The sequence below is a fragment of the Anabrus simplex genome, chromosome 11 (assembly GCF_040414725.1).
Source record: "Anabrus simplex isolate iqAnaSimp1 chromosome 11, ASM4041472v1, whole genome shotgun sequence".
Lineage (NCBI taxonomy): Eukaryota > Metazoa > Arthropoda > Insecta > Orthoptera > Tettigoniidae > Anabrus > Anabrus simplex.
In genome coordinates this window covers 83726130-83741040 of record NC_090275.1, presented here as the reverse complement: position 1 = coordinate 83741040, position 14911 = coordinate 83726130, and the positions used below count along the sequence as shown (strand labels likewise).

The following is a 14911-nucleotide window of genomic DNA, read 5'->3' as shown; positions in this document are numbered from 1 at the left end:
GGTTTACCTCAAGGTTCTGTACTCCAGACATTCCAGAAACTACCCAAAGGAAATTATGCTGGTGAACTTTCACTGCAGTGAGTAGAAAAAATTTGGAAGAAACTGAGATAATGCTTCCAGATGAGACAACCTTATGGGAGTGACTTCCATGTAGCCTTAGCAAAATGGAATGCTCACCTTTACGTCTCAATAACAAGAACCAGCCGCCAGTTCATGTTTATTTCACTGGAAACAGTTAAATTCAATCCCACCGTGAGGTATTTGTGGAGTTCCACTCTACAGATCTTTGACCTGTCGACAGCACTACCCACAGCCACCTTATGTCTTGTTTATGATCGGTGATGGGAGAAGTAGAAAGGAAAAAAGTAATTTGAATTATTGTTATTACATTACCGGGCGAGTTAGCCGTGCGGTTAGGGGCACGCATCTGTGGGCTTGCATTCAGGAGATAGTGGGTTCAAACCCCACCGTCGACAGCCCTAAAGATGGTTTTCTGTGGTTTCCCATTTTCACACCAGGCAAATGCTGGGGCTGTAACCTTAATTAACTCCATGTCCGCTTCCTTCACACTCCTAGCCCTTTCCTATACCATCGCATACCTGCCAACTTTTACGGTTTATCCGTAGAATTTACGGAAATTGCAGCATTTTACGGATGGACGGTGTCATTTTATGACTTCGCAGACAAGAATTTGAAACTTTAACATTCGATAATCACCCCACTTCCATACAATCATTTGTTTGCTTGGGTCGGAGGCAAGTCCATGATAGTCTATGATGTTTGTGTCGTCATTTGAATTGTATTTAAAGCCAGGGTAACAGTTCTTCCATGTGAATCTTAGATGTCGATAGGCTCTGCTCCACAAATTCTTCGTTCCACTCCGCTCGCTTGTTGTGATTTAAACTATATTCTTTGACCACATGAGTGTTGTTCTTTGTTCACGAAGTTGGCGTTCTTCAAATGTTTTGGCCTTTTAAGGTTATGACATATTTTAATAAAATGTTTGAGTTTTTGTGTTATAACTTGGTGCTTCGCATTTTCCTGTATTCCTTGGACTAATTACATTCGTTCCACGTGTGTCTTTTTTACCGTGTGCATATGCTTTATTCACGAGGTTGGCATTGTGTTTATTTAATAGTTTAAGACTTTGTGTGCTTTGACATGTTTTAATGAAGTGTTCGACTGCCTTGAGTGTTTGTTATAATTTTATGTGACGTTTATTGATCCAGGTTCCTTTCAGTGTTTTAGTAGTTATCGAAACATTTGTTCTCAGATATTTTCATACACTATATTGGTATTGTAGGATTCATGAATAACTCCAACAAGAATGTGTACTTCCGCACATTTTAAAGAATCATATTCTGTTGATTTTCCATGCATATTAATATCAAGAAAGGGATAAAAATTTGCCCTTTGCACGGTATGTGGGTATGATATTAATATTGCACATGGTGGAGGAAACTATTTAAGTAATCATGTGAAGTGCAGTAAACACGTAAGTTATGTTAAATCGAAGGAAGGTAACAAGAAAATCAACTTTTTTTTTTTTGGCCAAGTCTGGAAACGTTGACAGTGACGTAATTAGGGCCGAGTGTCTGTTTTCTTCCTTTTTGGTGGAACACTATGTGCCCTTAAGTGCTGGTGCTTTATTTAAGTAAATTTTTCCCAGATCATAAGTTGCAAAGAAATATAGTTGTCGTCGCATGAAAACGACATGCATTGTAAATGGCAAAAAACTGCATCATCTGAAGTTGTTCAATGCCTTCTGAACGGACCATTTTCTTTGGCAGCAGATGGAAGCAATGATACAAATGCCAAGTGGTATCATATTGTTATTACCTACTACGATATTCCACGGGAAAAAGTAGTGAGCACGGTGCTATCCATACCAGCATTAAACAGGGACTCAAAAGGGCGAAACATAGATTACCTGATGTTATCACAGCTGAAGTGGCTTTCTGCTCTGACAATGCTCCTGTTATGATAGGCCACAAAATGGGGTTTCAGGAGTTCTGAAGGAAGTTAAAACAGATATTGCCATCATAATTGATTAATCAAGCAGCTAAAAAAGGTGCTGGAGGATTACCACTTAAAGTGGATGAGATCCTTGTTGTTATATTTCATTTCTTAGAGAAGAGTGTCAAAAGAAAAGAGCACCTTCAGAAATTTCGGAACTTGCACAATGAAGAGGCAAAGAAAATTCTGAAACATATATGTACTAGAATCTACTAGGCAGATGTTTGGATATACTACTGGACCAGCAGGATCCACTTCTTTCTTTCTTCAACGAGGAAATAACATTATGTACCCGATCATTTCCACAAGCTCGACATCTTTCTTAATACCTAGAGTTGAACAAAGTAGATCCCAAGAGTATCAGAAGAGAATGTTGTCATCTAATAGATATGCTTTTCTACAATTTGAATATGATATGAGAATAATGCTCTTTAGGAAATTAATCTTGGGATTATTGTAAAGTTTGTAATGCGTATATGAATATTCCAATTGAATTATGGTACCGTAATATATATATATATATATATATATATATTCTTCTTCTCTCTCGCTCTGTCAACATTACAGCTATGTAGCCTCTCGGAGTTAATCATGTCGCCTATCACGTCGTCTTAGGTAGATCTCGTGACATAGTAGTGCTGAAGTTTTTTTTATATTCTGAAAGTACAGCTTAATTTTACGGAGTACCGGGCGAGTTGGCCGTGCGCGTAGAGGCGCGCGGCTGTGAAGCTTGCATTCGGGAGATAGTAGGTTCGAATCCCACTATCGGCAGCCCTGAAAATGGTTTTCCGTGGTTTCCCATTTTCACACCAGGCAAATGCTGGGGCTGTACCTTAATTAAGGCCACGGCCGCTTCCTTCCAACTCCTAGGCCTTTCCTATCCCATCGTCGCCATAAGACCTATCTGTGTCGGTGCGACGTAAAGCCCATAGCAAAAAAAAAAAAAAAATTTTACGGAGTAAAGTATTCTTGAGCGCTAATATTTCGTAAAACAGTTTGTGGACAAAGGTCCTTCTCTATTTAACGTCCAGTATTTTGTTAAAACACTGCTTTCCTTCCTCTTGAGTACGTCCGTGATGTTCTCCTTCTGTGTGAATCGAATGTTAATTTTAAATAATAATTCTTAACAATCTTATCACGTGTGGGTTTTTTTTTTACCACCGCCTTCTTTGCTCCTTTCTCATCGAGTGCCTGACGAAAACATTACTCCTTCGACTCATAGTAGTACTCTGACACTTTACTATTGACGTTCTGATGACTTGAACTCCATTTTCGTTCCAATTAGATCTTGTTGGGAACAGTGAAATGGCGCAACATTATAGCACTACAATTCACTAAATAATTTAATATTCAACCCTGATAAGAGCCGTTTCTTAAGAAAAGCGTCTTCCTCTTCACTTTTATTAAATTCTACATTCATTTTATTCCAAATTAGCAGTGAAGAGGGGTTTTCTCCTCTGGCTTGGAGGAAAATTTGCCTTCAAGTCAGATAGATTTTTCCGCTGCCATTGTAGTGAAATGAGATTTTCCAACTCATCGGGTACTCCTGGGAAACAGATTATTAAAAGGGCATAGATTTGCCCTGGGACTCTCCACTATTCAAACCCCGTCCCCCCCGCCGATAAAAGATGAAGAGTATTCACGGATCACGCCTGTCAGTGGCTTGGTCATTCCAGCTCTGGAACTTTGGACTGTTAGATCGGCAGCGTAGTACTGTAATACCAATATAATTGTCCGTTATTGGACATGGACTCCCTATGGGAGTCAACATCAGTATCACATTATCAGCGTAGTACTGTTCGTTAAAAGTGAGAAAATGCGTAGTTTTTCATTTGATTCAGTATTTCATATTGCTTTTAATTGCACCATTCCTACTGACATCATTGTAATGACCTATGGTCATTTCACTTGGGAAAAACACTAAGACAGTCTTTCTGAGGATGTAAAAATGCAGGTGGAGAGTGAGTGTCTGCCATTATAATGAAAACTCCCCAACCTAATTGTGACTGATGGTAGGCAAGCAGGCCTACCATTACAATGAAAATTCCCTAACCCAGTCTTCATATGAGAAAAGACGTTTGGTGACTTCTCCGTCGCGTTTCTAGGGTAATGTTAAGAGCCATGCAATATAATACAATGTAGAATCCCGTAGCGAAGAATGAGTACATCAGATAGTCTTCCATATGAATAATAACCAGCTCAGAAAGAAAATCTAGAATTTTCTACAACCAAAGGTATCTATTGAGATGGTTCCAAGAGTGAGAAAGATCTGAGAGAGGTGGGCATTACGGAGAACATAATCGATGACAGGTTTAGTTTCAAAAGGATGGTGGAAAGCTATCAGGGTTTTATGGTGGAGACAGAACCCAGAAGACGGAGAGGCCCTTTACCAGAGGAGCAGAAGAAAGCACTGATTGATGGTCTCAAGGGATACTGGCAGTATGTCAAAGCAGCAGACGAACAAGATACAGACACTGAAAATGAAATTGGTTGATAACACACAGTCCATAAAGGCTCAGTTCTAAAAGAAAAAAAGCGCACTGTTGATCAAAGAATGACATGTTTCTTTCTTAAAAGAACGTCAGATTCTATGAAGTCACATTCAGTATTCAATATTTTTAAGTTTACATTTAATCTGATAATATTCTTTTAAGAACGAAACATGTCATTCTTCGTTTAATAGTGTGTTTTCATAAAGGTAGACTAGCAGTTACCCACGGCTTTGCTCACGTGGACTTCGTAATTTGTTAAAAGTAATCGTTCCTTGGTGCTGTACTAGGGCATTATCTAAAAATCCCTAAAGTATACAAACTTACCAAAAATTAATTTCATTTACCCCAGAAACTCTTTGTAAACCATGTTTGTGGTATTAACTTTTGGGGCTAAGATGACCATGCGACATAGAACTGTACATGTGACAAATATTCTTCTCTCATGTCAATAAAAAGAACCCAGCATGTTTCATTATTTTTAAAAGAGATTCCAAACACCGATTTTCACGTCTGATGGTAACAGGAGAAGAGGGCGACAACGGATGAGGTGGATTGATGACATCAAGGAAGCCACGGCTCTCAATTTAGAAAGACTTCGGAAAATTGTATACGACAGGAAGAAATGGCGCACTTTGGTCTATGGGGTCACGGAGAGTCGAAAGCGACTAAACGACTAACAACAACAACAACAACAACAACAACAGCATCTTTGGTTCTTGAGAAATAAATACCTCCATAAATTTAAATCAACCCATTGATCAGCCCTTCGCCCACCTCCACCTAAGTGGATTTTCTGAGAATAAAGAAATACGTGTTTCTTTATTTTTAAAGGAGTCTCCAAACGCCAATTTTCATATCTGTAACATCTTCAGTATTCAAGTATTTTTTCACTTCTTTTCCCTCCCGTTAGATGCCTTTTACAAAAACAGAAAGAATGTTTCTGTATTTTTAAAAGACTTTCCAAATACCAAGTTTCATGTCTGTAACATGTGAAGTTTTTGTCATATACTGTAGATGTACTGGTACTCATTTTAAAAGTTCACTGGTTATTTTCAATTCTTTTCATCCCCTTAAATGGATTTTCCGAAAACAAAAAATATATCTCTCTTTATTTATTTTTAATGGAGATTCAAAATTCCAACTTTCACGTCTGTAACATCTTCAGTTTCTGATATATAAGTATCCACTTAAACATAATTCAACTCCTCCTTTACTTATTTTCACTCCCCCACCTTAAGCCGATTTTCTGAAAACAAAAAACAAATAAGGTACATGTTCCTTTGTTTTTAAAGGAGGTTTGAGATATAAGTATCCTCATACAAAGAATTCAACTAATTTTTCAATTCTTTCAGCCCCCTTAAGTGGATTTTCCAAAAACAAAGAAATATGTATTTCTTTGTTTTTAAAGGAGACTCCAGATACCAATTTTAACCTCTGTAACATCTTCAGTTTTTCAGATATCACCATTGTAATAGACTGATTTCTACCCACTTTTCAGTCCTTTTTACTTCCCCCCCCCCCCCCCCCTTTCAAATTTATCTGGAAACAAAAAACACATGTTTCTTAATTTTTAAGAGAGATTAAAAATGCCATTTTTCATGTCTGTAACATGTTAGGTTTATGAGATGTTCTGTAGATATTCTCATTTTTAAAATTCACCCCCTTTTTTCCCTTAAGTAGATTTTCCAAAAATAAATTATCTATATTTCATTTACAGGACATTCCAAATATCAATTTTCACGTCAGTAACACTTTACTTTTTTGAGATATACTGGAGATATTTTCTATTTAAAAATTCACCCATTTTGTCACTCTTGTTCACCCCCATTAATTGGATTTTCCAAAAACAAAAGAATATGCATATCTTTATTTTAAAAGGAGATTCCAAATACTAATTTTCATGTCTGTATCATCTTCAGTTTGAGATATAAGTATCCTCATAAAAGGTACTCAACCATTTTTTCACCCCCCTTAAGGGGATTTTCTGAAAAAGAAAAAGTGTTTCTTTATTTTTAAAGGAGAGTCTAAATGCCAATTTTGACGTCTGTAAACTTTCAAGTTTTTGAGATACAGATTTGTTCATTAAAACTATTCACCCCCTTAGCGATGGAATATCCTAAAATTCTCCCTCAGTGAGCACCTACACTCTAATATAAATGTATCTCCAAAATTTCACTTCTTTATTTTCAGTAGTTTTGGCTCTGCAATTATGAATCAGTCAGTCAGGACATGTTATTTTGTTACCCATGAGTTAAAAGGATTGTTTACATGTCTATGATGTGTACAAACAGAAGTTGGTGACTTCACCAATTATCATCCTGTCAACTAAACTGCAATTTATGGATACCATGTTTGTTTCGTGTTGACTTTGAATAATAAAATAATTATTCCTTTAAATGGAATGTTGTATATCTTCCACTATTCAGTACTTAAAAGGATATAAATACATTTATTAGTACATATTAAATTCATTAGCTGAAGGATGTCACACAAACCAAAACATGAACTAATATATGTATTTGTCCTTTTAAGTATTGAATGGTGGAAAATATATAACATTCCATTTAAAGGAATAATAATCTTGGAATCCAGAGGCCAACACTTGACCACTGATCTGCAGAGGGAGCTGTTATACTATTAGTAATACTAATAAGATTGTAATCATGTCCTCCAATAGATCTTTTACGTATAGGTATTTTTATCTTTTGTGTTGATTCTTTTCTCTCACACAATCTTAAATGTTTCATTTTAGGTTTCTTGAAACATACCCAAAGTAATTTTGGAGCATGTGATACCGAATGTTGATTGACTGTAAATTCTAAGTTATAATTTTACTCAAAAAAGAGGATATTGCATAAACTATTGATTTTTCTGCTGGCAGATGTAACTATTCGGGTAGCTGACATTACCTCCTTATATGTGGCTCGCCCTGGACTCTGCAGAATGGATTACTTTGAGAAGTAAGTAAAGTTATTACCTTCCATGATATGTTAATATTGTTTGACCTTTGTTCTATTGTCTAGAAAAAAAAGACTACTGAATTAAGTAAAACCTTTTTCACTCAGTCTATATTACTACAGTCGTAGATGATACATTATATTCTTTTGCTTCTCTGCAGCACATCCTTGATAACTGCTATCAGGCGCCATCTAGCAATAGAGCTTGTTACTATGAAGTATCATATATAAAATGTTGTGTGGCCTCCGAAGAAGTCTTTCGAATTGACGCTGTATGGTGACCGGTGCATCTGTGAGAATGGGGCCCTATCTATGATGATTCTAATACTGAAGATGGTGCACACACCCAACCCCCGAAACATTGAAATTAACCGATGAAGGTTAAAATCTGTGACCTGACCGGGAATGAAACCTGGGACGCCTGGGCTAAAGGCTAATAGCTAACCATTTAGCCATGCAACTGGACTGTAGTACCATGAACGTATAGGCCTGTAAAAGTTGTGGGCAGGGATTTTAAATTCAATCTTAGGCCTGATCCCGTAGAAGTTACGGGCTTGGTCAAATCACCCTTAAATATTCTTTTTTACACACTACTGCCATACGTTCTGTCAGTAAAATCTGAATGCGTTTGTAGTGTGGTAATTGTGAATGAAGAAGCATGGCAACGCTTTGTGTCGTCCACAAGGTCACCTTCACAACTCCGCCAGTAACTGGCTTACAGTGTGCCAACAGCAGGCAGCAGTGAAAGATAGAGTGGGGCGTATTTATGAGAATCGTATATTTCGTTGAGGAAAGCGAGCTAAGGAAATTTTTGCTACGCTAAAACTTCTCGGTATCAATGAACGATTTGTGTTTCAGACAATAGCACGGTTTAAACAAATGGGTGCAACTGTTGATTGTGTCAGATCAGGCTGTCCTAGGTGTGTACGCAGAAAAGAATCTGTGAATGCTGTTCATGCAAGATCAATACAATCCTTTGCATAAACAAACAACGTTACGTCGTGAGATGAATATATCTCCACAAACTGTCACGTATTTTGAAGGATGATTTACGTGTTGCTGCATATGAAAGATACACACAGCATTTACTAACAGAAATATTAAAGGAGATTGGCCGGGTTCTATCCCAGGCTTTGTTAACAACGTATGGGGAGAGCCAGTATCACAACATCCTATTCACAAATTAAAAAATATTCATTGTGGAATAGTGTTGGCTACTGAGTGTATGATTCGAAGCAGTGTATAGATTCATTCAAGTGTCCGAGTGAATCCATTCACAGCAACAGGTAGCTCACCGTTTGGTTGACTTGCAGCAGACAGTGCTGAGTAGCGCACTCATGGATCAGTGAGACACAATACACACACGGCTCACTACTGGGACACTGAACATCGGCGGGAAGCCGAACTTCCACTGCAGTGAGACATACGGAGCCATGGCATATTGAAAGAATCGTATGCTATAACTTACTCTCACTCAGCTCATTTGAAAATAATACCCACTTGCATTCACTGTCCTCTTCTTACAGGGAGGTTTAAGTAATAGATGGATTTATTTGCAGTGTTAAAAAGGTAGTCAAAACATAATTCCAAAGTACCTGGCTTGCAAGTAGGTAGGCTATTAGGTTATTCTATTTACTGTAATAGTTTAATCAATCAGTATTTTTATAACTAGTAAGTTGACATTCAACAATTAATTAAACTCAGCTCTCTAGCCTGGCTGAGTGGCTCAGTCAGTTGAGGTGCTGGTCTTCTGACCCCAGCTTGGCAGGTTTGACCCTGGCTCAGACCGGTGGTATTTGAAACCGTAAAAGTAGTAGTGGAATGTATAGCCAGTAACATTATTACAGTATCTAGCCTACACTTGACTATGAGTCATGCTCACGACTACTCGAAATTGTGTTTTATATTCCGAAGAACCGCTTGGTATTCTCTCAAATCGTATGTCGCATCATTGCACAATACTTCAGTAATAATTATAATCAAATCATGAGATCATCGGTGTACATGGACTGTGAATAAGTGTTATTGCGTAAAATAAATTTCATTGTAAAGCCCGTATTGTCATTCATGTACTTTTTCAAAAGGTACAGTCAAAGGTTCCACCTTTATAATACTAAAAAAAAAAAAATCTTTAATTAACAATTAACAAATGTAGGTACATGTTTCGTCCATCTTGTAGACAACATCAGCCAAATAATTTGTAAGAATAAGTACAATAGATAGACGAGGACAAAAACACATTAAAATGATTCGGATTACCGAATACGTCAGTTAAAATTCATGTTAAAAATATTTTTTGTTTGGAGAATGTTCTGGAGCGCAAATATTTGGTTCTATTAAAATGAAGATAAAGATATTAAACACATGTGATAGTTCAATAAAAATGGTAATCAAGCTCTTCTTGTTAGCGTGGTGATGATGATTTAAAATATGATTTGGATTACCGAATACGTCAGTTAAAAAGCATGTTAAAATTTTTGTTTGGAGAATGTTCTGGAGTACAAATGTTTGGTTCTAATAAAGTGAAGACAAAGATATTAAACACATGTGATAGTTCCAGTAAAAAGAAGATAATTGAGCTCTTCTTGTTGGCGTGATGATGTTAACAATTCTTAGTTATAAGGAAGGCGGAATATTTGACTTGTATTCTCAACTGATATAATAGGAATTAATTGAGGGATGTTACACCATTCCTAAAATATTCTGTAAATATTAATGTATTTTATGACATATAGCTTGAGTTACGAAATATTAAACAATCACTTTGTTAATAATCTCGCCTGCTTATATTAATAAGCGTAGCAACAACCGTGAATATTTCTTAACTAAAGTAAACTTGTTTCTTCATCCCGAGGTGGTGCAGGGGTGTTTTTTTTTTTTTTTTTTTTTTTTTTGGGGGGGAAAGAAGTAGTTTTAAAACGTCATAAAATCAACCCAATCACAATTGTTTTGCTCGCCAACGTGCCTAACAAATAATAATAGTAATATTGATTTTTTATGTCCCCACTTTCAGCGATTTTCGGAAACACCAAACAAAACATACTGGACTATGTGTTAAAAAATGGGAGACAGCGAAGATGTGAAATTAAACATTATGATAATAAAACACATTACCGCCACACCTGTAGATATCCATAAATGCAGCAAACGTTCCTGTTATTTATTTTTATTCTTTCCGTCGTGGAACTTTTCGCACTGTCAGGGTGATCGCATACCTAACCTAAACAATGCGGTCTCTCTTATCTCATTTACAGCTCTTTAGGTAAATCCTGATATGATAAATGTACAGAACAAGCATGAAATATACTTAAAAATAAGGGTCTGGCTTTCAACAGCTACAATTATGAAAAGAATGCTTCCAGTCACTACGTATTTCATTCAGAAATACAACTCGTAACATATACTAGTTATCAGATGGTGGTTTGGCACGCTTTCAACAACAGGGTTTTATTCAGAAGGAGTGGCTTCTGCTATACATGCACCAGCTGGAGAAATATCAAAGACTATCTCCAGAAACCATTTGGGAATAGCTTCACACAGTTTGGACTCTATAGTCGGGAACAAAACTATTTTTAAAAGGTTCAAAAGACAGGATCTCGAATGCTCTAGGTCTCGATTTCAGTGCATGGCTGACGAGATGGCAGTGAGGATGACGTAACTTGGAATGGCGACACGCTGGTAGCAGGGAAATTAGCGGCGCAAGACAATTAAAATGAAAGAAGTGATCAGGTTTACTGTGTGGTAGGCCTACTGTTCAACTGACAGAGACAAATGACTGTCCATTGAGTTATTTTGTATCAATATTGCATAATATGATAATACGATACTCTTATCCCTTTTCTTTACGGGATTGAGTATGAAGTGAGACTAATCTTCGTGAGTTTTTACGACTGTATGCCCTTCCTGGCGTTGACCTCATCCGAGGAATTAATGAGATGAAACGAATAACGTGATATGAGTAACTAAAACGAATTACATTTAGGGCTGGTTTACACGGGTAGAGTAGCGAGGCGAGTAGAGTGGATAGTAGAGCTACTAGCATCATGAAAACGACCGGGATAGTAGCAAGTAGAGTAGAGTAGTTAGTAGGCAGTAGAGTAGAGTGGGTTTCCGCTGCGGTAAAGTAACTCTACCACTATCCTTCCCCCTCCACCGGAACCGAGCTCCGAGAGCTGGCGGAGAAGTCCGAGGACGCTCGATATTTCAGCTGCCGCGTCATTCGACTGCTGTATTTGCATGTGTGCAGACGGTGGTATTACGTTGAGCGTTTATTTGGCGGCAAAATGAAGTGGACGGAAGAAGAAACTTGCAAATTTGTGGAGCTCTACAGCGGTAAAGAATGTTTATGGAACATAAACATCGTTACTTATAGAAATAAGAATATGAGACGGGCGGCGGAAGAGGACTTGATTGCGAAAATGGGTAAAGAGGGTTTTGGGTTAACGGAACTGAAACAGAAAATAAAAAATGTACGATGTACATACAATCAAGAACTTACGAAAATACGAAGATCCAAGAAGTCTGGAGGTGGTGCCGCAGACATCTACACTCAAAAATGCAACATAAAATATAAACAAGTGTCAGCTGGATTTTCACTTAATATGAAGATTTCTCAAGTTTCAATGTTACACAGCGTGTTCATCATGTGTCTCGACATGTTTAAGTTAACAATTAAGTATTTATTTATTTTCCACCTAGTCGATACAATGATTGCTTATGGCAATTTTTAATGGTCAAAAGTGGTACATGTTTCGTATATTATCAACATCTTCAGCCACATAACACTGTTTAGATGAAAAATATATAAAATTGACAAAGTAATGCTTTAGAGGAAGTGTCCTTAAAATTAACATATGATTGACAAGATGTTTAAGTTAGGCAATACAATGGTGCAGGACTGTGTACATTAATCATATTAATAACATACATAGGGATCTTCTACATATCACTTGCCACTGCCGTTAATTTTCAGCAATAACAGTAATTTCCTCAACAAATTGAATAGTTTCCATATGTTGTTTGGAATATCCAAAATAATTATTGTTTACAGTACAGTGTCAGATCTAGAAGCTTAAGCTCTACACCTGGGCCGTACAAGCAACGAACAAAAAAAAAAAATTAAATAGATCAATAATTGGGATATTTATGGCGAAGAAGCTACTGCAAATTAGGCCTACGCCAGCGTAATTTACAGTGTACTTATGGCCGGTTACGTCTCAAAACTCGTGCGTAAATTAGTAGCAAATGGTATCAAAACTCACGACTGCAAACTAATAGTTAAATTAATATTCCAATGAGTCTCAAAATTCACGACTCCGGATAGCAGGTGCCTGCGATGTCGGCAGGAGGGGTGAGGTGCGTGGTGACTTACTCACCAGGCCTCTCCTGAGGCCACAATACCATTAACATTAAATTTATATCAAAAGGAAAAATACGTTACATTACCTTTAAGACCACAGAAAAATGTTTTGATGATAATAATAATAATAATAATGCATCCGGGAGATAGTAGGTTCGAATCCCACTATCGGCAGCCCTGAAGATGGTTTTCCGTGGTTTCCCATTTTCACACCAGACAAATGCTGGGGCTGTACCTTAATTAAGGCCACGGCCGCTTCCTTTCAACTCCTAGGCCTTTCCTATTCCATTGTTGCCATAAAACCTATCTGTGTCGGTGCGACGTAAAGCCCCTAGCGAATAATAATAATAATAATAATAATAATAATAATACACCTCTGTGTCATTCACCGACCATTATTTTCCCCTGTGTGTTGGGGTGGCAGAGTAACATCCACAGTATCCTCTGCCTATCGTAAGAAGTGACTAAAAGGGACCCCAGGGGTACTTACATTTTTTAGAAAAGGCCCTTGTTTTTCTTTGCCCAAAACCTTCATTTTCTCGAAGTATGGGCCACCTTCCATTTTTTCCCTCTGATTAGTATTAATAGAAGATGGCTGCCCAGTTGCACTCCCTCTTAAAACAGTAATCACCACCACCACCTTTTCCTTCATTGTGATCAACACTTATTGATTTTTAATGAACCTTTCCACATTTTCTTGGCTGGAGAAAGAACCACCATCATAAAATATCATCAACATCAGCGCTGTGGAGTCTTTTTTAAGTCATATAGCAACAGAACGTCAAAGATAGCGATTGGCTACTTCGCTATATTTTAGATAAAATTCTGACACATTTTAATTTATGATTTTATAAATTTGGTGACCCAAGTAGTCAATACTACGAGTATATAACATTGCGTTTCATGTAATCGCGTGGGGGCGTGATGTAATATATTAATCTATGCTAAGTAAGGCATCTGGGAGTACATGACTCAGTCATACGTGTGGAGCATGAGTTCATATTAGTTTTGGAAAGCGTATCAGCGACCGTTCATCATACTCGCCTACTTTCTGAAGGGAATGGAGATAAGTAATTTAATTTCCCTGCGATGAGATTCATGACCAAATTAATCTCTAATGAAACTAAATGAGTGAATTATCAGTCGTAATATTTAATATCGGTAAAATAAAGTTTCTTATATAAGTAAATGCCGTCTTCTTGCCTCATAATAGAACTAAGCCCCGGTAATTACTACCAACTGAAAATTTATTTTAACTAGCAGCAGGCAATATACCTACTTTAATTTTATGTCGTCCGGCTGCATGGATACATGGTTAGCATGCTGGCCTGTGGTCCAATGGGTCCAGGGAGTCCCAGGTTCGACTCATGGCCGGGATTTTCACTTTCATTTGTTAATTCCTATGGCTCAGGAACTGAGTGTTTGTGCCGTCTTCAGCATTGGACTTCATGGATTGCAAAAAAAGAGGCGTATTTCTATTTTTCATCTATTCACATAATTCAATCGATTATCCATCCGACACACTTACACCGAAAAATTTATTCATGACGCAACCGATTATTCTACGCGATATAACTGAATGATATTTGAAATTCATTTGATTATTTATTCCATTGTTTAAATAACCGGATGGAAGCTATTTGATTTTAAAAAAATATCCGATTATATCATCACTAGTAGGGTGGGCATATATCCATTCAAAGAAGAACTGGTCCTGCTCGTGAGGTTTGAGACTGGCCTTGCTAACCCTCTTCTTAGAATTCGTGAATTTTGATACTCGTGAGTTTTGAGACTCGTGGGTTCTGAGACGACACACTGATGGCCAATGGATATTCTTTCTATAACTTTTGAAATGAATTCTGTAAAATTTTATTCGGATAAGATTTAGGTTGGCTGAAATACAAAAAATTGGAAATAGAAACATCACTACAGTCTAACTGGGGAAAGGAGTACCTCACCCCTTCACCGTGGAACAAAAACCTTCGCCAGAATTATCATCTATAATTAGACTGGAGCTCGTTCATATAGTTTTATCTTAGAAATCACCACTACAGTATTCACAGACGAAGACTAGTAAAATCCTGAGG

General features: G+C 37.3%; 1 protein-coding gene across 1 annotated transcript in view; it reads left to right on the top strand.

Moving 5' to 3' along the window:
* LOC136883303 (maternal effect protein oskar-like) overlaps nucleotides 1–14911 on the top strand; it is an 81437-nt gene that overhangs the window by 41840 nt on the left and 24686 nt on the right. Inside the window, exon 5 of the mRNA XM_067155538.2 lies at nucleotides 7390–7468. Coding sequence (XP_067011639.2) covers nucleotides 7390–7468 — 79 coding nt within the window. The remainder of the gene's footprint in view (nucleotides 1–7389; nucleotides 7469–14911) is intronic.